This window comes from Dicentrarchus labrax, unplaced genomic scaffold (genome assembly GCF_905237075.1).
Source record: "Dicentrarchus labrax unplaced genomic scaffold, dlabrax2021, whole genome shotgun sequence".
Classification (NCBI taxonomy): domain Eukaryota; kingdom Metazoa; phylum Chordata; class Actinopteri; family Moronidae; genus Dicentrarchus; species Dicentrarchus labrax.
Genome location: NW_026136875.1, coordinates 502,501 through 527,500, shown reverse-complemented (window position 1 = coordinate 527,500; position 25,000 = coordinate 502,501). Strand labels below are relative to the sequence as shown.

General features: G+C 40.0%; 1 protein-coding gene and 2 long non-coding RNA genes across 4 annotated transcripts in view; 2 read left to right on the top strand and 1 right to left on the bottom strand.

Annotated features, from left to right (window-relative positions):
- Positions 1-20,425, top strand: part of LOC127360387 (dachshund homolog 2-like) — a 23,355-nt gene extending 2,930 nt beyond the window's left edge. The window contains exons 2-12 of one of the 2 annotated variants that reach the window (XM_051394794.1): positions 3,783-3,892; positions 11,300-11,422; positions 11,529-11,663; positions 11,751-11,905; positions 12,307-12,448; positions 12,535-12,588; positions 12,875-13,032; positions 13,858-14,005; positions 14,376-14,501; positions 14,646-14,708; positions 19,831-20,425. In XM_051394794.1, coding sequence (XP_051250754.1) covers positions 3,783-3,892; positions 11,300-11,422; positions 11,529-11,663; positions 11,751-11,905; positions 12,307-12,448; positions 12,535-12,588; positions 12,875-13,032; positions 13,858-14,005; positions 14,376-14,501; positions 14,646-14,708; positions 19,831-19,880 — 1,264 coding nt within the window. In that variant the 3' untranslated portion in view covers positions 19,881-20,425. The remainder of the gene's footprint in view (positions 1-3,782; positions 3,893-11,299; positions 11,423-11,528; positions 11,664-11,750; positions 11,906-12,306; positions 12,449-12,534; positions 12,589-12,874; positions 13,033-13,857; positions 14,006-14,375; positions 14,502-14,645; positions 14,709-19,830) is intronic. The other variant, XM_051394795.1, reaches the window with a different exon arrangement.
- On the top strand, positions 1,121-2,612 carry LOC127360434 (uncharacterized). The gene is made up of 5 exons (XR_007883743.1): positions 1,121-1,158; positions 1,231-1,563; positions 1,861-2,148; positions 2,257-2,466; positions 2,503-2,612. It is a non-coding gene; the product is annotated as an uncharacterized LOC127360434 (long non-coding RNA).
- LOC127360424 (uncharacterized) lies at positions 5,955-16,716 on the bottom strand. The gene is made up of 2 exons (XR_007883671.1): positions 15,683-16,716; positions 5,955-6,526 (listed from the first exon to the last, which is right to left on the bottom strand). It is a non-coding gene; the product is annotated as an uncharacterized LOC127360424 (long non-coding RNA).
- Positions 20,426-25,000: the final 4,575 nt, after the last annotated feature.

Here is a 25,000-nt window from a genome sequence, read left to right as displayed (position 1 = left end):
GTGTGTGTGTGTGTGTGTTTCTGTTACTGTGTGTGTTAGTGTGTGTGTCGGCTATAATGTGAACAGGCTGTTTGTGTTAATAACCTTTAATCTCCAGATTATTATTAGTCTGATGTTGGTGAATGTGTGTGTGTGTGTGTGTGTGTGTGTGTGTGTGTGTGTGTGTGTGTGTGTGTTGTGTGTGTGTGTGTGTGTGTGTGTGTGTGTGTGTGTGTGATTGATGGGTTTATTGAACAGGTGTATAAATATGAACATAAGGAGGAGATGTTGTAGTTTCAGCAGCAGTCAGCTGAACACATCACAATGTAACAATGTGACAAAAAACATCATCAACATGTAATAATAATAATAATAATATACTATAACAGGTCATGTGTCAATTACACAGCCAAATGTATCAATTTATCCTCTAACATCATAATACAGATTACTAAACATAATGTATTATAATGTAACAGAGCGTTAGGTAATGTACAGAAATGTAACATTAAGTTGACATAATGTAAGGTAAGATAATGTAACATAAAGTTAACATAATGTAAGGTAAGATAATGTAACATTAAATTAACATAATGTAAGGTAAGATAATGTAACATTAAGCTAAAATAATGTAAGTTAACATAATGTAAGGTAAGATAATGTAACATTAAGTTAACATAATGTAAGGTAAGATAATGTAACATTAAATTAACATAATGTAAGGTAAGATAATGTAACATTAAGCTAAAATAATGTAAGTTAACATAATGTAAGGTAAGATAATGTAACACTAGGTTAACATAATGTAAGGTAAAATAATGTAACATTAAGTTAACATAATGTAAGGTAACATAATGTAACATTAAGTTAAAATAATGTAAGTTAACATAATGTAAGGTAAGATAATGTAACACTAAGTTAACATAATGTAAGGTAAGATAATGTAACATTAAGTTAAAATAATGTAAGTTAACATAATGTAACGTAAGATAATGTAACACTAAGTTAACATAATGTAAGGTAAGATAATGTAACATTAAGTTAAAATAATGTAAGTTAACATAATGTAAGGTAAGATAATGTAACATTAAGTTAACATAAAGTAAGGTAAGATAATGTAACACTAAGTTCACATAATGTAAGGTAAGATAATGTAACATTAAGTTAACATAATGTAAGGTAAGATAATGTAACATTAAGTCAACATAATGTAAGGTAAGATAATGTAACATTAAGTTAACCTAATGTAAGGTAAGATAATGTAACATTAAATTAACATAATGTAAGGTAAGATAATGTAACATTAAGCTAAAATAATGTAAGTTAACATAATGTAAGGTAAGATAATGTAACATTAAGTTAACATAATGTAAGGTAAGATAATGTAACATTAAATTAACATAATGTAAGGTAAGATAATGTAACATTAAGCTAAAATAATGTAAGTTAACATAATGTAAGGTAAGATAATGTAACACTAGGTTAACATAATGTAAGGTAAAATAATGTAACATTAAGTTAACATAATGTAAGGTAACATAATGTAACATTAAGTTAAAATAATGTAAGTTAACATAATGTAAGGTAACATAATGTAACATTAAGTTAAAATAATGTAAGTTAACATAATGTAAGGTAAGATAATGTAACATTAGGTTAACATAAAGTAAGGTAAGATAATGTAACACTAAGTTCACATAATGTAAGGTAAGATAATGTAACATTAAGTTAACATAATGTAAGGTAAGATAATGTAACATTAAGTTCAAATAATGTAAGTTAACGTAATGTAAGTTAAAATAATGTAAGGTAAGATAATGTAACACTAAGTTAAAATAATGCAAGTTAAAATAATGTAACATTAAGTTAGAATAATGTAAGGTAAGATAATGTAACACTAAGTTAACATAATGTAAGGTAAGATAATGTAACATTAAGTTAAAATAATGTAAGGTAAGATAATGTAACATTAAGTTAAAATAATGTAAGGTAAGATAATGTAACATTAAGTTAACATAATGTAAGGTAAGATAATGTAACACTAAGATAACATAATGTAAGGTAAGATAATGTAACACTAAGTTAACATAATGTAAGGTAAGATAATGTAACAATACGTTTACATAATGTAAGGTAAGATAATGTAACACTAAGTTAAAATAATGTAAGGTAAGATAATGTAACAATAAGTTAACATAATGTAAGATAAGATAATGTAACATTAAGTTAACATAATGCAAGTTAACATAATGTAAGGTAAGATAATGTAACAATAAGTTAACATAATGTAAGGTAAGATAATGTAACAATAAGTTAACATAATGTAAGATAAGATAATGTAACAATAAGTTAACATAATGCAAGTTAACATAATGTAAGGTAAGATAATGTAACACTAAGTTAACACAATGTAAGGTAAGATAATGTAACACTAAGTTAAAATAATGTAAGGTAAGATAATCTAACATTAAGTTAACATAATGTAAGGTAAGATAATGTAACACTATGTTAACATAATGTAAGGTAAGATAATGTAACAATCAGTTAACATAATGTAAGGTAAGATAATGTAACAATAAGTTAACATAATGTAAGGTAAGATAATGTAAGGTAAGATAATGTAACACTAAGTAAACACAATGTAAGGTAAGATAATGTAACAATAAGTTAACATAATGTAAGGTAAGATAATGTAACAATAAGTTAACATAATGTAAGGTAAGATAATGTAACACTAAGTTAACATAATGTAAGGTAAGATAATGTAACAATAAGTTAACATAATGTAAGGTAAGATAATGTAACAATAAGTTAACATAATGTAAGTTAACATGTACAGAGTGATACAGCCGGATACAGTGATACAGCCTGATACAGAGTGATACAGCCTGATACAGTGATACAGCCGGATACAGAGTGATACAGTGTGATACAGAGTGATACAGTCTGATACAGAGTGATACAGCCGGATACAGAGTGATACAGTGTGATACAGAGTGATACAGCCTGATACAGAGTGATACAGAGTAATACATCCTGATACAGAGTGATACAGCCTGATACAAAGTGATACAGAGTGATACAGCCTGATACAAAGTGATACAGAGTGATACAGCCTGATACAAAGTGATACAGAGTGATACAAAGTGATACAGAGTGAACTGGGATCAAGGACAGTTTGTCACAGTTTAGTTATCTGTTATCAATGCTTATACACTGATAAACAACATTTATTCAACTTCCATCATTATACAACATATCTGTCAGTTAACTAATCCATTAAAATTACACAACTAATACTTTTTACTGTTAATGTCACTAATTTTATATGTTATAAATGTATTAACAGTATTAAACTTAAATTTAACAGTTTAATCTATTAAATAAACAGTAAAAAATTATAGATATTCAAATATATTTTCTTTTAATAAGCACTAATGTTTTACAGAAAAAAAATGTAATTTTTTTTTTACATGTTTTAATTAAAATCTATATTTGACTGATTTTTTTCACTTTCATCAGAGAACAGATTTAAATATGAACATATATACAATATTTAAAATATGTGATATTTGATATAAGATGTTTTAACGGCGTCTGAATCTGACAAACTGTTAGAAGTGTCTCAGGGGACAATTGACACTGACTGTAACAGGCCTTCAGGAGAGAGAGAGGAGATGAAACAGATTAATTCATGAAGTTAAAACATGAGATTAACCTGGAATATTAACACAGTAGTGTTAGAGTATTGATGAATTATTGATCTGGTCTTTCATTCAAAAAGGACTCTGTCTCTTCCTCAGCTCTCGACCGGGTCGTCCTCCGAAGCGAACACTGGGCGTTGCCACAATGACTGATGGCTCCAGACTCCTCCCACACGGTCTGATAAGCCCCGCCCTGCTGTCAAAGACAGGTAAGTCAAACACCCCCGAGAGAGAAAGGAAAGTAGTAGTAAGTACTAGTAAGAATACTAACTAGTACTAACAACAACTCCGCCTGCAGTAAAAATGCTAGCAGGAACGCTTGCTAGCAGCCTGGTCAGCTTGGCTACCGGTGTCAGAACTACAGCTATGGCGTACGCTGAACTCCATTCAGGAACAGTACAACCTGGAATCTGCTGAAAATGTGTGAGCGTCAACCAAACTCCATTCAGGAAACAAGCGTTTTAAAAGTTGTTAGCTTGACGTCTGCGGACTGACCGACAAAGTATGAATCATAATGTTGTTACTTCAGCATCATATTCATATTCAGTTCAATCCAGAACCAGAATCAGCAGTCGGACCGGGATTGAACACAGCCTCCGAAAGCTTGAAGATGCTTGTTTTACATGAGGTGTAGAGGAGGAATAACCAGACAGACGCTGGATTATAATAGAAACTCTACCTGAGGCTCTACCTCAGAGAGCCTGGTGGGTGGAGTTGGGTCATCAGCCAGATTAAGTTCACCTGGTCTCTCTTTCTCTTTCTCTTTCTCTCTCTCTCTCTCTCTCTCTCTCTTTTGGCTTTCACTCTGTTTGGTTGAATTTGTTCGTCTTTAGCTTCATTTCTCTTTTAGTTTTGTTAAAGATACTTTTAGTTCCAACTCATGTGTGTTCTGCCCTTCGTTGTCCAGCCTTGAGCCTTGTGATAATAACACACATATATATTATAATATATAACACATTTATATTTATAGATTATAATATATAACACATTTATATTTATATATTAAAATATATAACACATTTATATTTATTGTATTATATAACACACATATATATTATATTATATAACACATTTATATTTATATATTATATTATATAACACACATATATATTATATTATATAACACACATATATATTATATTATATAACACATTTTTATTTATATATTATAATATATATGTGTGTTATATATTATAATACTGGATTATAATGAGAGTGCATTGTGTGAGTTTGACCCTGGATTCAGCCCGTCAGGCAACAGGCCTGTTTGTTTAATAGAGCAATAATAATAATAATAATAATAATATCTGTATGGTTTAACACTGCTGCAGGTTTCTGTCTGTCTTACACTGTCACTGTGTGTGTGTGTGTGTGTGTGTGTGTGTGAGAGATTAGAGCTATAATTAGCATGCTTAATTAGCAGATGTCAAAATGACTGACAGATTGGAGTCTGACCTGAAGCAGTGTGTGTGTGTGTGTGTGTGTGTGTGTGTGTGTGTGTGTGTGTGTGTGTGTGTGTGTGTGAAGGCGTTGGATAAAATCCTCTTTAAGGAGATCATATAAATGTGTTTGTTGATTCTTGTTGAAGCTGCAGACAGATGAGAGTCAGACAGACACCTGGTTCTGATTGGACCGTTACCTGAGACCAGAACTGAAGCTTTATCAGTCGATTTGAAACCGAAGTGCAACAGGGGTAAAACCCGCATTATGTTTACTGTATATTGTAACTGTATATTGTGTGTACGGGGTTTCCCTCTGAGAGAACACAATTACTGGACTGATCAATCAGTTCTTGAGGAGTCCTGTATTGTCGACAGTCCATGTTGTTATCATGTGTTAACTCTACCCTCCAAATAAAGGGACACACACTGACAGCCCTCCATTATAGAGTTATATTATACATCCAGTTGTCAACACCTGCAACCATACAAACAGTAATAAATGAAAGTAGGACACAGAGTGAACTAGAGCTGCCCTCTAATGGTGGACTGAACCATCTCAGTCAGTCTCAGTGAAACCAAACCAACGTTAGACTGCGTTCAGGAGCTGCTCCTCGTCCCCGGGACCAAAGTATCAGAGGATTGTTGCTACACGGACCTTTTCTCTTGTAACACAGGAAGTCTCTGACTGCTGCACTGCTGCATATGCTAACTGTACTAGCTGCTGTGAGCTAGTTAACGGTCCTATTAGCTGTCTGTACCCAGACTGGGAGCTGGAAGGACGGGGGGAGTTTAAACACTGCTAGTGTAGCAGCAGAAGAATTCAATTCAATTCAATTCAATTCAATTTTATTTGTATAGCGCCAATTCATAACAGAAGTTATCTCAGGACACTTTTCAAATAGAGCAGGTCTAGACCGAACTCTTTAACATTAATTACAGAGACCCAACAGTACCACCATGAGCAAGACCTTGGAGACAAGGGCAAGGAAAAACTGCCTGTTAAAAGGCAGAAACCTAGGACAGATCCTCCGGCTCTAGGTGGGTGGTCGTCTGTCTCGACCAGTTGGGGTGAGAGAGAGAGAGAGAGAGAGAGAGAGAGAGAGAGAGAGAGAGGCAGAAAGAGAGAGCGAGAGACAGACAGACAGACAGGTGCACAGCAACAACAGTATTGGCAATGGCAGTCAAGCAGGACCATGGCAGGAGGCTCCACCAGGATCCATGAGAACCTGCGAGACGAGAAAGCACAAGAACTCCGGGGAAGAAGTGAAGTTAGTAACATGCATTAAAGGGACATGAATGAGTGCAGAAAGAGAGAGGAAGAGAGTAGCTCAGTGCACCATGGGAAATCCCCCGATAGTCTAGGCCTATAGCAGCATAACTAAGGGATGGTTCAGGACTCACCTGATCCAGCCCTAACTATAAGCTTTATCAAAGAGGAATGTCTTAAGCCTACTCTTGAATGTGGTGAGCCTACTCTTGAGCCACAGAACCGGAGCGGGGCCCAAACCAGCCACAGAACCGGAGCGGGGCGGACTGACGGAGGCCAGCTGATGTCCAGCGGCTCCAACCAGGACTCTGACTCTGGGGATGAAGACCCGGCGGGTTCAGGCAGCAACAGGAGAGGAAGAGGAGGAAGAGGAGCCAGTTTGTAGCCAGTTAATTATCAGTAACTGTTAACGTCATCCATCATCCATCGTATCGATCAGTCAGGATCAGTTTCAGTGAAGTTGGAAGTTATTTATTCCGTGTGTTGAACAACCAGACTGTGTGATGTTACACTGTGTTTGAATAAATGAACTGAAGGATCAGTCTCAGCAGCAGCTAGAGATAAACAGTGAGTGTCAACGTAAAGCTGTATGGCGGAGGTCAGATGCTTTATAAAACAGCTGCTGGTTGTGAATCAGTAATTTCATCGCTTGCTGCTGCAGCTGTTCAGCTTCAGCCGATCAGAACGATTTCTGTCACCGAAGGCCTCCACCACCAATGCAATGCTCTCCGTCGGCTAGAAACCACACAGAGGAGGAAGACAGTGTGTCAGGACCTGGAGCTGTGGCTGATCAAGGTCCCTGTGTCTGATCCAGGTCTCTGTGTCTTCTGTAGACCTGCAGTCTGATGAACCGAGTCTTTGTGTTCAGTTTAATCCAACAGAGACGCTCCGCTGGTCACAGAGGACGAACCACATACTGAACCTTCACCTCCACCTGACGGACTGACAGCTTAATGAAAGCAGCTCACACACACACTGACAAACACACACACACACACACACACACACTGACACACACGCACACACTGACACACACGCACACACACACACACACACACACACACACACACACACACACTCAGGTTTTTATTAAAAATACTCAAACTGCCACATCTTGTGACCGAGGTCAGAGACTGAGAGATCAAAGGAACAAGAAAATGATTAACTCTGTACACACACACACACACACACACACACACACACATACACGCTCACTGTACAGACACACATAACCCCCCCCCCCCACACACACACACACAGTTAATTAAAATGTTGTAAAGCTTGAGAATAAAGTGAAGATAAACTCAGCAAGAACCAAAACAAAGAGCTCCTGTCTGTAACCTTAAACTGTAGCTAACAGCGCCACCAGTGGTCGTTCATTAAACTGTAGCTAACAGCGCCACCAGTGGCCGTTCAGTGAACTGTAGCTAACAGCGCCACCAGTGGTCGTTCAGTGAACTGTAGCTAACAGCGCCACCAGTGGCCGTTCATTAAACTGTAACTAACAGCGCCACCAGTGGTCGTTCATTAAACTGTAACTAACAGCGCCACCAGTGGGCGTTCATTAAACTGTAACTAACAGCGCCACCAGTGGTCGTTCATTAAACTGTAGCTAACAGCGCCTCCAGTGGTCGTTCATTAAACTGTAGCTAACAGCGCCACCAGTGGTCGTTCATTAAACTGTAACTAACAGCGCCACCAGTGGTCGTTCATTAAACTGTAGCTAACAGCGCCTCCAGTGGGCGTTCATTAAACTGTAGCTAACAGCGCCACCAGTGGCCGTTCATTAAACTGTAGCTAACAGCGCCACCAGTGGGCGTTCATTAAACTGTAACTAACAGCGCCACCAGTGGGCGTTCATTAAACTGTAGCTAACAGCGCCACCAGTGGTCATTCAGTGAACTGTAGCTAACAGCGCCACCAGTGGTCGTTCATTAAACTGTAGCTAACAGCGTCACCAGTGGTCGTTCATTAAACTGTAGCTAACAGCGCCTCCAGTGGTCGTTCATTAAACTGTAGCTAACAGCGCCACCAGTGGTCGTTCAGTGAACTGTAGCTAACAGCGCCACCAGTGGTCGTTCATTAAACTGTAGCTAACAGCGCCACCAGTGGGCGTTCATTAAACTGTAACTAACAGCGCCACCAGTGGGCGTTCATTAAACTGTAGCTAACAGCGCCACCAGTGGTCATTCAGTGAACTGTAGCTAACAGCGCCACCAGTGGTCGTTCATTAAACTGTAGCTAACAGCGTCACCAGTGGTCGTTCATTAAACTGTAGCTAACAGCGCCTCCAGTGGTCGTTCATTAAACTGTAGCTAACAGCGCCTCCAGTGGTCGTTCAGTGAACTGTAGCTAACAGTGCCACCAGTGGTCGTTCATTAAACTGTAGCTAACAGCGCCTCCAGTGGTCGTTCATTAAACTGTAGCTAACAGCGCCACCAGTGGTCGTTCATTAAACTGTAACTAACAGCGCCACCAGTGGTCGTTCATTAAACTGTAGCTAACAGCGCCTCCAGTGGTCGTTCATTAAACTGTAGCTAGGCCACCAGTGGCCGTTCATTAAACTGTAGCTAACAGCGCCACCAGTGGGCGTTCATTAAACTGTAACTAACAGCGCCACCAGTGGGCGTTCATTAAACTGTAGCTAACAGCGCCACCAGTGGTCATTCAGTGAACTGTAGCTAACAGCGCCACCAGTGGTCGTTCATTAAACTGTAGCTAACAGCGTCACCAGTGGTCGTTCATTAAACTGTAGCTAACAGCGCCTCCAGTGGTCGTTCATTAAACTGTAGCTAACAGCGCCACCAGTGGTCGTTCAGTGAACTGTAGCTAAAGCGCCACCAGTGGTCGTTCATTAAACTGTAGCTAACAGCGCCACCAGTGGTCGTTCATTAAACTGTAGCACAGCGCCACCAGTGGTCGTTCATTAAACTGTAGCTAACAGCGCCACCAGTGGTCGTTCATTAAACTGTAGCTAACAGCGCCTCCAGTGGTCGTTCATTAAACTGTAGCTAACAGCGCCACCAGTGGTCTTCATTAAACTGTAGCTAACAGCGCCACCAGTGGTCGTTCATTAAACTGTAACTAACAGCGCCACCAGTGGTCGTTCATTAAACTGTAGCTAACAGCGCCACCAGTGGTCGTTCATTAAACTGTAGCTAACAGCGTCACCAGTGGCCGTTCATTAAACTGTAGCTAACAGCGCCACCAGTGGTCGTTCATTAAACTGTAGCTAACAGCGCCACCAGTGGTCGTTCATTAAACTGTAGCTAACAGCTGCAATAGTTCGCCGTTTACACATCAGCCAACAGCACGAAGCAACCAACACCAGACCCACACCGCACAGCCGAGACACAGCCAGCCGGACAACCCCAGTTAGCTTAGCTACAGTTAGCTAGCTGGATGCCCCTACCTCACATCACTCTTGGCTACTACCTAACATATGCACTCAGTATTTTGCTAGCGATAATGTTAGCGTGCACACGGAACAACAATAATAATAAATAAATAATAAACAATAATGATAATATATAAAATACAGATCATCAGTTGATTGTGTGTCGTGTTTCAGCAGGTTGGACTACATATATATATATATATATATATATAAATATAGTTTATGTATCAGAGATAATCAGAGGATAAACAGGTCAGTTTGACAAATTGATCCTGTTATTTATTGAGGCAGTTTGTTTCCTGTCTGATCGGAGAATAAAATAGTTTTATTTTCTTTACAGGAAGTCATTCATCAAATAAAGAGTTGTTGTGTTACAGTCGGGACTTCCATTTCATACATGAAGTTTCCTGCTGCAGAGAGTTAAATAACAGCATCAGTCACTGTCGGGTTGATTTATTGATTCTGTTTACAGAGCTGACCGATCAACTGTAATATTTATATCTGCATCTGAAATTTAACCACTGTCTAATGTTATATAATATAATATAATTTAATATAGTAAAATATAATATAATAAAATATAATAAAATGTTATATAATATAATATAATGTTATTTAACATAATATAATTTAATATAAAGTTATATAACATAATATAATTTAATATAATGTAAAGTGATATAATGTTGTATAACATAATATGATAAAATGTTATATAATATAATATAATGTTATACAGTATAATAAAATCTAATATAATTTAATATAATAAAATGTTAAATAATATAATCACCTCTTTACTCTGAAATTACATATAAATATTATAAACAATAATCAATAATAACCATTATATATCAACCCTGCCAGTGACTGAAGGGAGGTTGGTCCTTTTTGATGGTGCTAGCAATTTCCCTCCGCTAACAGTCTTTATGCTAAGCTAACGCCCTCCTTGATCAGAACTCCTCCATTCCTCTCCTCATCTCTCTCCTCTCTCCTCTCCTGGACTCTCTCCGGTCTCCAGACGGAAGCTGTTCCACTTTCAGAGAACTTTCTTTGTGTCTTAACGAGCCGCAGGGTCGCTGTCCGCTCGTTAGTCCCTCGTTAATACTAATTGAATTAATTAGAAGAGGCTGTTAATTGGGCCGAGTGGCTGCAGGGAGAGAGAGGCGGTGGAGAGACAACCGCAGTCACTGGAGACTCTGAGGCTGCCAGGGTTATTAATTATTGATCAATCACCAAAACAGCGATCACCTTCAGCTCTGAAGATTCATTAATTACTTCCTGTTCTGTCCTCCAGCGCCACCTTCAGAACAACGGCTCCATTCCATTTAGTGTAGCACAGCCATTACAACAGTTGCCTTCGTCGCTGTTAACACCTGAGTTTACCCTCCTTGCCGCTGTGAACCTTTGACCCTGCTTCCTGTTTCCTGTCACATGTACCTGCCCAGCTCAGGTGTGTCACGTGATCTGTCTCACCTGTGTTAGGTGTCTCACTTGCATTCCTCTGCAGGTCTGACGGCGGCGATGGCCGAGGCTCTGAAGCTGCAGAAGATGAGGATGATGATGGGTTTCCATGGCAACTGCGATCAGCAGCGATTTCACAACGGAGCCGAGTCCGAGAACGACGACACAGGTACACTGTGACATCATCGGCGTCAGTCTCACCTGAACCTCAAAGAGCAGCACGAGAATTTGTCTCCTCATCTCCTCTCATTGTCTCCTGTGTCCTCGTCTCCTAGGAGGCAGTGAAGGATCCTGGGAGAAGGAGCAGCGTCTCCTCTCTCCTCCTCCCTCCTCGGTTGTTGCTCCTCCTCCTGGTTCGGCGTCTCTTCACCTCAACGCTCTGCAGCAGCACAGCTCGCTGTTGGCCAACCGTGAGTCAGCGGCCCACTCTGTTTGTTTTTATGTTAGCTTAGCATCGTAGCGCCTCAGTATTTTATATTCTCCTGCTGCCTCCTCAGGTCTGTCAGACTTTCCTTTTATGGTCATGCCACACCCCCTCCTCCCTGTGGGCCTGCCCCCTGCCAGCGTTGCCATGGCGGTGAACCAGATGAGTCAGCTGAGCAGTTTGGCAAATATGGCCGCCGTGTCACAGGTTCAGAGAGAAGAGAGCAAGGTGACTGCTAGCTAACACCACTAGTGCTAATGCTAACACTAAAGATGCTATCAGTGATCAATATTGTAATATTATACACTAATGCTAACAGCCAAGATTGCGCTAATGCTAACAAAACTGTTTCTAAAATTCTCACTGCTAACTGGTAGCATTAGTGCTGTTAGCATTAGCAGCTAACAGCACTATTGCTAAGAGTGCTTGAAATGCTATGCCTAATAATGCTAATGTAGCCACGCTAATGCCAACAGTGTAACAAGCTCCACCGAATCCCTGCTACTGCTTATAGTGCTAACAGTGTTAATGCTAACATTATGAATGCTAACAAACCTGTTTGTAAAATTCTTTCTGCTAGCTGTGCTAATGCTAACAGTGCTAATGCTAACACTCTGCTCTGTGATCAGCATTTTCCTCCAGGAAGCCCCTCCCCCTGCCCCTCCCCCAGTGATGATGAGCTCCACCCCCAAGAACCAACCAGCCGATCACCTTCCAGAGCATCTTCATTATCCTCATCATCACCCTCTCCACCACACACACTGGAGCTGGGTCAGCGCACACACACACACACAAACACACACACATAAACAAATATAAATAAATATAAATACTGGTTGTTGTGATGAACTCCACAGACGGTGAGATTGCAGAGCAAGAAAACAACATGAAGAAGGTGTTGAAGGAAAAAGGTGAGTGAGCGACGGATGTAGAGCAGATGGTCGCACAGTAACTCGTCCGGAGGCGTTTGGACTCGAGTTGTTCTGATGTTTTATTGATGAACACACACTGAGTTCACATTCCTTATTCATCACTGATCTTATTTGGACGACCGACATTAGAATGACCACAGTCTCATATTGGATGTTATTATTTTATATAAATATATACATAACAAAAAAAGACACATAAACAAAATCAATTCTACTTTTCCATTTTTATTTCCCCTTCATGTCTTTACTTTGTTTCTATCTGCAGATGACAGCCTGTTGCCCCTCCCCCTCCTCAAACCGACCTATGAGAAGCTGCCGCTCACCTCTCAATCACTGTCAATCAACCACGCACACCCCGCCTTCACTCCATTCCTATTGGCCGAGGGTCTGTCCTCCATGGAGACACTGCTGACCAACATACAGGTGACAGAGTTAGCTGAAATTACTCAGAGTCGAGGACGTACAGACAATAATATACAGACAATAATGCACAGACAGTAATATACAGACAATAATGCACAGACAATAACATACAGACAATAATGTACAGACAATAATGCACAGACAATAATATACAGACAAGAATGCACAGATAATAATGCACAGATAATAATGTACAGGCGATAATGTACAGACAATAACATACAGACAATAATGTACAGACAATAATGCACAGACAATAATATACAGACAAGAATGCACAGACAATAATATACAGACAATAATATACAGACAATAATGTACAGACAATAATGCACAGACAATAATGCACAGATAATAATGTACAGGCGATAATGCACAGACGATAATATACAGACAATATTGTACAGACAATAATGTACAGACAATAATATACAGACAATAATGCACAGACAATAATGCACAGACAATAATGTACAGATAATAATGTACAGGCGATAATGCACAGACAATAATATACAGACAATATTGTACGGACAATAATGTCATGATGATAATGCACAGACAATAATATACAGACAATATTGTACGGACAATAATATCATGATGATAATGGACAGACGATAATATACAGACAATATTGTACAGACAATAATGTACTGATGATAATGGACAGACGATAATATATAATGTACATTATATATATATATATATATATATATAATGTACAGACAGAAATGACATAGAGACGATAATGTACAGACGATAACGGACTCCAGGTGGAGTCACAGTGAATCACTAGTGCAGTGTGTGACTGTTTGTTTTCAGGGTCTCCTGAAGGTGGCGGTGCAGAGCGCTCGCTGTCAGGACAAACAAAACCAGATGGAGAGGAAGGAGTTAAAGCTGGAGCTGGACAGAGAGAGAGACGCCCGACAGACGCTACAGAGACAGCTGAGTTCTGAACTACAGACCAGAGGTGAGACAGGTTGTAGAACTACAGACCAAAGGTGAGACAGTTTGTAGAAAGAAGTTTCCGTAAAGACATCAGTAAAGATTTTCTTCCACTTACTAATTTAAAATGCATTTTTAAAGATAAAGGTATTATTATATGAAATTAAGGTATTATTTATGAAATAAAGGTATTATTATATGAAATTAAGGTATTATTTATGAAATAAAGGTACTATTATATGAAATTAAGGTATTATTTATGAAATAAAGGTACTATTATATGAAATTAAGGTATTATTTATGAAATAAAGGTACTATTATATGAAATTAAGGTATTATTTATGAAATAAAGGTATTATAATATGAAATAAAGGTATGATGTTCGGTGTCGTCAGTGTCAATCCAGAGGAGGCTGAAGAAGGAGAAGAAGGCGAAGAGGAAGCTGCAGGAGGCGTTAGACTTTGAGTCGAGGAGGAGAGAGCAGGTGGAGAGAGCGCTCAAACACTCTGACTCCCTCACAGGTAAACACATACACCTCTTCCTCTTCCTACAGTATTTCTTTAGATGTGGAGTAGTGGAAGGAGAATAAAACAGCTGGACTCTCAGGAAGCTAACGTTCATTAGCAGCCGTTAGCTGAAGATGTATTGAGTTTGTTGTTTTTCAGATGCAGTGATTGATGACAGTGAAGTGACAGAGAACAAGGAGCGGGAAAATTCTGCAGCCCAAGGTAACAACAACTTACAGTATTTATTCTGTATTTATATATTAAACTGGCTACAGAGAGCTAACGTTAAGCTAGCAAGAGTCAAAGTCAATCACACTGCGTACGGTTGATAAACAGTAAATATGTTTTCTATCACTGAATATTGATTGATCGATTGATGAGGAGATAACGGTAAGTCGTTGTTACAGTGACTGACTGTGAATAGTGTGTGTGTGTGTGTGTGTGTGTGTGTGTGTGTGTGAAATTGAATCAGGAATCAATCAGGAAGCACGCAGCAGAACCACACACACACACACACAAACACACACACACAGTGTTTTCAGTGTGTGATAATAAGATTCATCAATCAGAGCTGACGTGTCGGTTTGTTGTTTCCACCTGTTGGACAGTTTGTCCGTTTGTTACCGTGGTAACTGATGGTTACGTCCAATTCAATTCAATTCAATTCAGTTTTATTTGTATAGCGCCAATTCATAACAGAAGTTATCTCAGGACACTTTGCAAATAGAGCAGGTCTAGACCGAACTCTTTATAACATTATTTACAGAGACCCAACAGTACCACCATGAGCAAGACCTTGGCGACAAGGGCAAGGAAAAACTGCCTGTTAAAAGGCAGAAACCTAGGACAGATCCTTCGGCTCTAGGTGGGTGGTCGTCTGTCTCGACCAGTTGGGGTGAGAGAGACAGAGAGAGAGACAGACAGACAGACAGACAGACAGACAGGTGCACAGCAACAACAGTATTGGTAATGGCAATCTAGCAGGACCATGGCAGGAGGCTCCACCAGGATCGATAAGAACCTGCGAGACGAGAAAGCACAAGAACTCCGGGGAAGAAGTGAAGTTAGTAACATGCATTAATGGGACATGAATGAGTGCAGAAAGAGAGAGGAAGAGAGGAGCTCAGTGCACCATGGGAAATCCCCCGATAGTCTAGGCCTATAGCAGCATAACTAAGGGATGGTTCAGGACTCACCTGATCCAGCCCTAACTATAAGCTTTATCAAAGAGGAATGTCTTAAGCCTACTCTTGAATGTGGAGAGGGTGTCTGCCTCCCGAACCCCAACTGGAAGCTGGTTCCACAGGAGAGGAGCTTGGTAACTGAAGGCTCTGGCTCCTGTTCTACTTTTAGAGACTATAGGAACCACAAGTAGCCCAGCATTCAGAGAACGTAGTGTTCTAGAGGGGTAATAGGGTACTATGAGCTCTTTAAGATATGAAGGGGCCTGACCATGAAGAGCTTTGTAGGTGAGGAGGAGGATTTTAAATTCTATTCTACATTTTACAGGCAGCCAGTGCAGAGAAGCTAGTACAGGAGAGATGTGATCTCTTTTTCTAGTTCCTGTCAGTACTCGTGCTGCAGCGTTCTGAATTAATTGGAGCGTTTTAATGGACTTATTGGGGCAACCTGATAATAAAGAGTTGCAGTAATCCAGCCTTGAAGTAACAAATGCATGGATTAGTTTTTCTGCATCTGTCTGTGATAGTATGTCTAATTTTTGTAATATTAGGTAAATGAAAGAAGGCAGTCCTAGAGGTCTGCTTCATGTGGGAGTTAAAAGACAAATCCTGATCAAAGATAACTCCAAGATTCCTGACAGTGGTGCTAGAGGCCAAGGTAATGCCATCTAGAGTAACTATATCTTTAGACAGTGAGTCTCTAAGGTTTTTGGGGCCCAGAACAAGAATTTCAGTTTTTTCTGAGTTTAACATCAGAAAATTGCAGCTCATCCAGGATTTTATGTCCTTAAGACATGTTTGTAATTTGGATAATTGATTAATTTCATCGGGCTTGATCGGTAGATATAACTGCGTATCATCTGCATAATAGTGAAAGTTAATGGGGTGATTCCTAATAATGTTGCCTAAAGGGAGCATATATAAAGTAAATAGTATTGGTCCAAGTACAGAACCTTGTGGAACTCCATGACTAACTGTAGTATTTATTGAAGATTCATCATTAACATGTACAAACTGCGAACAATCTGATAAATATGACTTAAACCAGCTTAGTGCGGTTCCCTATAATGCCAATTTGATGCTCAAGTCTCTGTAAAAGAATATTATGGTCAATGGTGTCAAATGCAGCACTAAGATCTAATAATACAAGTACAGAGACAAGTCCATTGTCAGAACCAGTCAAAAGGTCATTATTAACTTTAACCAGAGCTGTCTCTGTGCTGTGATGAACTCTAAATCCTGACTGAAAATCCTCCAATAAACTATTGTTATGTAGAAAGTCACACAACTCTTTGGCGACTACTTTCTCCAGAATCTTAGAGAGGAAGGGGAGGTTAGAGATTGGTCTATAGTTGGCTAAAACCCCTGGGTCAAGAGTGGGCTTTTTAAGAAGGGGTTTAATTACAGCTACTTTAAAGGACTGTGGTACATATCCTGATAATAAAGATTAATCATATCCAGTAAAGAAGTGCCAATTAAGGGAACAACTTCCGGGTCTAATAGACAGGTTGATGGCTTTGATGAAGAAATGATTGAAGTTAACTGATGAAGATCGATAGCAGAAAAACAGTCTAAATATATATCTAAGTTTACATTAGCAAAAGTCCCTGAACTTGGAGAGCCACTGATAACTGTTGATGGCAGTTGGTGATTAATTTTTTCTCTAATAGTAATAATTTTATTATAGAAGAAGCTCATGAAGTCATTGCTACTTAAGTTTATGGGGATATGTGGCTCAATAGAGCTGTGACTCTCTGTCAGCCTGGCTACAGTGCTGAAGAGGAACCTAGGGTTATTCTTATTTTCTTCTACTAGTGCTGAGTAATAGGCTCCTCTGGCATTACGGAGGGCCTTTCTATAAGTTTTAAGATTATCTTGCCAATTTGAGCGATATTCTGATAATTTGGAAGATCGCCATTTCCTTTCAGATTTCCTAGCTATTTGTTTTAACTGGCGGGTTTGGTGGTTATACCAAGGTGCTATTCTCCTATGTTTTAATAATTTCCTTTTTATAGGAGCGATAGAGTCTAATGGCTCACTACTAATCGTAGTGAGCCTGTAGCACTATCAACAAGATTATCAATTTCAGAGGGACTAAAGTCGTTATAGGATTCTGTTAAATTCAGACATGGCATTGAATTAAACACTGAAGGAATCCCCTCCTTAAATTTAGCTACAGCACTGTCAGATAGACATCTGCTGTAGGAAGTTTTGCCTAATGGCTTATAATCTAATAATATGAATTCAAAAGTTATTAAATAATGGTCAGATAGGAAAGGATTATGTGGGAAGACTATTAAATGTTCAATATCAATGCCATATGATAAAACAAGGTCAAGAGTGTGATTAAAACAATGAGTTGGTTTATTTACACTCTGACAGAAGCCAATTGAGTCTATTAATGATATAAATGCATTACTAAGGCTGTCATTGTCAACATCCACATGAATATTAAAATCACCTACAATAATTACTTTATCTGATTTAAGGACTAAACTTGATAGAAACTCTGAGAATTCAGATATAAAATCAGAGTACGGTCCAGGAGTGCGGTACACTATAACAAATAGAACTGGCTGCAGTGTTTTCCAGTTTGGGTGAGAAAGACTAAGAACAAGGCTTTCAAATGAATTATAATTTAGTTTAGGTTTAGGGTCCATTTAAACGCTCGAATCATATATAGCTGCCACTCCACCTCCTTGGCCTGTGCCTCGAGGAATGTGAGTATTAATATGACTGGGGGGGGTGGATTCATTTAGGCTAACATACTCCTCGTGGGACAACCAGGTCTCAGTAAGACAAAGTAAATCAATATCATAATCTGATATTAATTCATTCACTAGAACAGCTTTAGAGGACAGAGACCTGATATTTAACAGCCCACATTTCATTCTCTTATTTTGTGCTACTGAGGAGTTAGTTTGAATTTTTATTAGATTTTTATGTTGAACTCCTCTTGTTTTTATTTCTTTAAATAATTTAGGTGGTCGGGGGACAGACACAGTCTCTATGGGGTTTTGGGTGGGTGACTGTTCTAAAGAAAGCGCAGAGAAGTGTGTAAGACAGCAGCTCTGCTTCCTGGTCCTAACTCTGGACTGTCAGGTTTTAGAGATAAACTTCACCATATTTCTAGATAAGAGAGCCGCTCCATCCAAAGTGGGATGGATGCCGTCTCTCCTAATCAGACCAGGTTTTCCCCAAAAAGGCTTCCAGTTATCAATGAAGCCCACATCGTTCGCTGGACACCACCTCGACAGCCAGCGGTGGAATGACGACATGCGGCTATACATGTCATCACTGGTCACATTGGGGAGGGGTCCAGAGAAAACTACGGTGTCCGACATTGTCTTAGCATAGTTACACACCGACTCCACATTAATCTTAGTGACCTCCGATTGGCGTAAACGGGTGTCGTTACCGCCGACGTGGATAACAATCTTACTGTATTTACGTTTATCTTTAGCCAGCAGTAAATAAACTACACTTAATACAAGAACCATTATCATTAAAGGAGGCAGAGGAATAACTGAACATCTGACACACTGAGCAGGACAGAGGAGAGGGAGAGGGAGAAGCCATAGCTAACTGCTAATGTTAATGAAGCTAGCGTGTATGAGGAACTTTGAAAGTAGTGAAAAAGTCGCTAAAAGGAGAAACTCCGAGTGCTTAGGTAGAACTAGTCTACGTTTAAATGTTAAGCGGGAAAGTAACCGCTGTAACGAGTAAAACAATAGTACAATTCAGTTTTTAAACCGTTCACATCCTCTCTGATGAAGCTGAAATTAATAATATTATTAATAATGATCATTATAATTATAATATTATTAATAATAATCACAAGAATTATAATATTATTAATAATGATCATAATTATAACATTATTAATAATGATCATAATAATTATATTATTAATAATGATCATAATAATTATAATATTATTAATAATGATCATAATTATAAGACACAAATGATGATTATATCTGATCTAATGTTATAAACTGCATTTATATTGTATTTGTCCCAATTTACTGTACCTTTGTATCTAGCTGCACTGCTAAATGCTAACAGGAATGCTAACATAGTGTTAGCTCTCTGGCTCGTAGCATAGTGTTAGCTCTATTGTTATTTAAAAGTAAAACACTGTAATGTGGATGTAACCATAGGAACCGGAGCGGTGTATCACAGAGGAGGAAAATGGCCGCCCTCTCACTGACTGAAACTCTCCGTCTGTTCCTGCAGAGAATCGACCGTTCATCAAACCTCCGCTGCTCTTCTGAGAGCGGATCTGTCCTCAGAGGAAGAGGAGGAGGAGGAAGAGGAGGAGCTATAGCGGACACAAACAGACGATGGGCGTATAAAAAAGAAAAGAGGAACTAAATACTCAAAATCCCATCAGCCACCTCTTCCTGCTTCCTGTTTTTAATGATTTCTTAATATTTTTATTATTATTATTATGATTATTATTAGAGAGAACAGCCTGAAGTGGGAGGGGTTTAAATGTTACATGACCATCTGTGATGTCATCAGAAGCCCCGCTGACCTGTAGGGGGCGGAGTCTGTTTGTTTACTGCTGTAAAACTTTATTAATGTTGTAGTCCAGGTGTTACCTGCTGTAGTGCTGCAGTTAATAGTAGAAGTACTTTTACTCTTCCTTTGTTTGATTCTCGCTGTAACAAGTTATCTTAACGAGCTCTGATCTTAACGAGCTCTGAACTTAACGAGCTCTGATCTTAACGAGCTCTGATCTTAACAAGCTCTGATTTTCTGAACTTAAACGAGCTCTGATCTTAACGAGCTCTGATCTTAACAAGCTCTGAACTTAACGAGCTCTGATCTTAACGAGCTCTGATCTTAACGAGCTCTGATCTTAACAAGCTCTGATCTTAACGAGCTCTGATCTTAACGAGCTCTGAACTTAACGAGCTCTGATCTTAACGAGCTCTGATCTTAACGAGCTCTGATCTTAACGAGCTCTGATCTTAACGAGCTCTGATCTTAACGAGCTCTGATCTTAACGAGCTCTGACCATTAAAGGGGAGGTATTGTGTGTTGGTCTCAGGAGTATTTACACGTAACGATGTGTAAACTCCCTCCGATCGATCTGTCCATCAGGAAACAGAAATAACGTTGAGTTAACTAACCACTGAATAAAATAATAATATTAATAATAAAACTCATTTACGTCAATTGTTAGTTTGCTAGAGCTTTGCTAACATTAGCTTTAGCTAAATAGTTACCTAGCTACAGAGTAAAATGCTAGCTAGCTAACTAGCTAATGTAGTTGTAAAGTTTAGCTTCAACCTCGTTCTTATAAGCTAACAAGCTAACGGACTGAAGCTGTTCACAAGCACTGGTTGCAGTCGGCCAATCAGAAGACAGCAGGCTTTAGGGAGGGCGGGGCTTGTTTCAGGACCAATATCAGATCAATAAAGATGATTGTGAAGACGGGATGAGCAGAATACTTCCCCTTTAATCATAATGAATTTATTTAACTGTTTCCTGTTTAATAAAAGCAGCAGAAGAAGAAACTGATGATTAAAACTTTCAATTAAACTATTGTTGTCTTTTTTCTTTCACCACTGATCCTCTCACTGACCTTTACCCTCTCACTGACCTTTACCCTCTCACTGACCTTTACCCTCTCTCACTGACCTTTATCCTCTCTCACTGACCTTATCCTCTCTCACTGACCTTTACCCTCTCACTGACCTTTACCCTCTCTCACTGACCTTTACCCTCTCCACTGACCTTTACCCTCTCACTGACCTTTATCCTCTCACTGACCTTTACCCTCTCACTGACCTTTACCCTCTCACTGACCTTTACCCTCACTGACCTTTACCCTCTCACTGACCTTTATCCTCTGTCACTGACCTTTACCCTCTCTCACTGACCTTTATCCTCTCACTGACCTTTACCCTCTCACTGACCTTTATCCTCTCACTGACCTTTACCCTCTCACTGACCTTTACCCTCTCACTGACCTTTACCCTCTCACTGACCTTTACCCTCTGTCACTGACCTTTATCCTCTCACTGACCTTTACCCTCTCTCACTGACCTTTACCCTCTCACTGACCTTTACCCTCTCTCACTGACCTTTACCCTCTCACTGACCTTTACCCTCTCACTGACCTTTATCCTCTCACTGACCTTTACCCTCTCACTGACCTTTACCCTCTCACTGACCTTTATCCTCTCACTGACCTTTACCCTCACTGACCTTTACCCTCTGTCACTGACCTTTACCCTCTCACTGACCTTTATCCTCTCACTGACCTTTACCCTCACTGACCTTTACCCTCTGTCACTGACCTTTACCCTCTCACTGACCTTTATCCTCTCACTGACCTTTACCCTCACTGACCTTTACCCTCTGTCACTGACCTTTATCCTCTCACTGACCTTTATCCTCTCACTGACCTTTACCCTCACTGACCTTTACCCTCTGTCACTGACCTTTACCCTCTCACTGACCTTTACCCTCACTGACCTTTACCCTCTCACTGACCTTTACCCTCTGTCACTGACCTTTACCCTCTGTCACTGACCTTTATCCTCTCACTGACCTTTACCCTCACTGACCTTTACCCTCTCACTGACCTTTACCCTCACTGACCTTTACCCTCTCACTGACCTTTACCCTCTGTCACTGACCTTTACCCTCTGTCACTGACCTTTATCCTCTCACTGACCTTTACCCTCTATCACTGACCTTTACCCTCACTGACCTTTATCCTCTCACTGACCTTTACCCTCGTCACTGAGTTGGACGTAAACAGCTGTTAATAATAAACCAGCTATATGGCGTCGCCCGCCGACCCCGGGGTCAGAGGTCATGGTTACAGTATTAGTACCTGCAGGTTCAGCTGGTTTGTGGGAAAATAAATTCCTCTTGACAGAAATATAAAAACAACAATGATTATAATAAAAGTGCTGCAGGTTCTCCAAATCAGCACAACGAAGCGAAAACCGCTTTGTTCTACATGTTGGGACTGTAGACCTCCGCCCAGAACATTGACCTTCGCCTGCAGTCTAAAGCTCCTGGGTTACCAATGTAAACACTAACACTTCTTTGCTCCTCTGAGATATTATATATATATATATATATATATATATAAACTTAGCACAAAAAGTAAGGAAATTTGTGTTTGGTTGATTATTTCTCTGTGGTAACAATGCTTTTTGGCAATAGATCTTATACCGTTGGAAAGCCTGTTTAGTTCCCTTTCAAACGGTGCCCCATTTGTACAGCACGCCCAAGCTGATCCCACAAGTGTTCAGTGGGGTTGAGGTCAGGACTGCTGGCAGGCCATTCCATCCTCTCCACTCTCACATTCTGGAGGTAGTCTCTGATAAACCCCGCCCTGTGGGGGCGAGCGCTGTCATCTTGGAGGATAGAGTTCGGTCCCAGACTGTGGAGATATGGGATTGCCACTGGTTGCAGAATCTCATCTCTATATCTCTCTGCATTGAGATTGCCTCCAATGATGACAAGCCTCGTTTTTCCAGGGAGGGAGATGCCGCCCCACACCATCACACTGCCTCCACCAAAAGATGTTATTCTATCGGTGCAGCAATCAGCATAGTGTTCTCCGCGTCTTCTCCACACATTGACCCTACAATCCAACTGCCATAGGCAGAATCTGGACTCATCACTGAACATAACGTTACTCCACATGTTCAGGTTCCAGTGCACGTGTTGCCGACACCAGCGCAAACGGGCCTGATGGTGAAGGGCAGTCATGGCAGGACTCCTGGCAACCCTATGAGACCGGGGATTGGCTGCGTATAGTCTGTTCCGGATTGTCTGGGCAGAGAGCCGTCGGCCATATCGTCCTGCAAACCTTGACTGCATATCTGTAGAAGACAGCCTACGGCACCTAAGTGCTAACAGGGTGAGGAAATGGTCTTCTTGGGGTGTCGTCTTCTCAGGCACCTGATTGGCAGCACCTGGGGGTACCAGAAGCTCAAAACAAGTGTCAATAGCAACAGCAAAATAACCTGTTTGGCAATGGCAGAAAAGATTTGGCAAATCTTTCATGGGCGCAACCCACATACTCAGCGCTGCTGCTCATCCCACAAGTGCATGTTTCTTACAAATGGGGCACCGTTTGAAAGGGAACTAAACAGGCTTTCCAACGGTATAAGATTTATTGCCAAAAAGCATTGTTACCACAGAGAAATAATCTACCAAACACAAATTTCCTTACTTTTTGTGCTAAGTTTATATATACAGTAACAGAATTTATCCTCCACAAACATTTGGTGACCACCGGAAATGTGTGTGTGTGTGTGTGTGTGTGAGTGATGGATGAAGGTGTGAATTGTGTCGTGACATTAACCCACTGTGTTTTAGCCCAGTTTCACACTCATACCTTGTTCCCACGGCGACCCAGTTCAGTAAATGAGAACGTTGGGTCACCTTTTGGCTTCACCGCACACACACAGACTTATATCATTCTGTGTGTGTGTGTGTGTGTGTGTGTGCGGTGGGATCTGATTGGTCCGTTAAGTCTGTCACTGTGATGGATGAGACCAACGGAGCAGGACGGCACTGAAGTCGACCAATCAGAGTAACTGTGTTACAGTTAAAAATATAAACACTAACATACACACATAAATATAAAACCACTGGAATTACTTATTTTATTATATTATATATTTTTAATGATAACACCATAAATCTACTGTGTCCTTTAACTTTGATCTTCCATCAGCTGAATGACTCTCTCTCTCTCTATCTCCCCCTGGTGGCTGACTGCAGTATAGATTCTCTCTAATTAAATAGTTATTTGAAGATATAAAAAGGGGATTATCTGATATACAGACTCTGAGTGGAGAATAATGGCAGCGGCCGTATCTGGATATTCTGTTTCATTAGGACAGGAAGTGGAGACAGCAGCCATCTTTATCTGTTGCCTCTGCGATGGGAAATGTTCTGCATGTGTTTCAGCTTGGCTGCCTTTCATTAGTCGTTCACTCGCCCTCGGGGGAATTCCCGCCGCCATCATAAGTGTCGTTCCACTTGTCTGTAAACTGAAGTGAACTTGGTGAGATGGACCCTCGGAGGGCTGAGGGAGCGACTGAACAATGATGGTCACTCCGAGGTGGATATCACCCACAATGCATTGCAGTTTACGTCATTGCCGCTATAACGCCGAGTAAGGGCAAGTGCGTTTCATTTAAATCTCCCGCTCCTCCCCCGCCCACTTTCCCTCCGCGCTCCAAGTGGCCTCCGTGCAACGTATGCCGTTACGTCATACCAAGGGCTGAGGGGAAGTGGAACTACTAATGAAACGCAGCCAATATGTCTGTAGTATGTATGTAATCT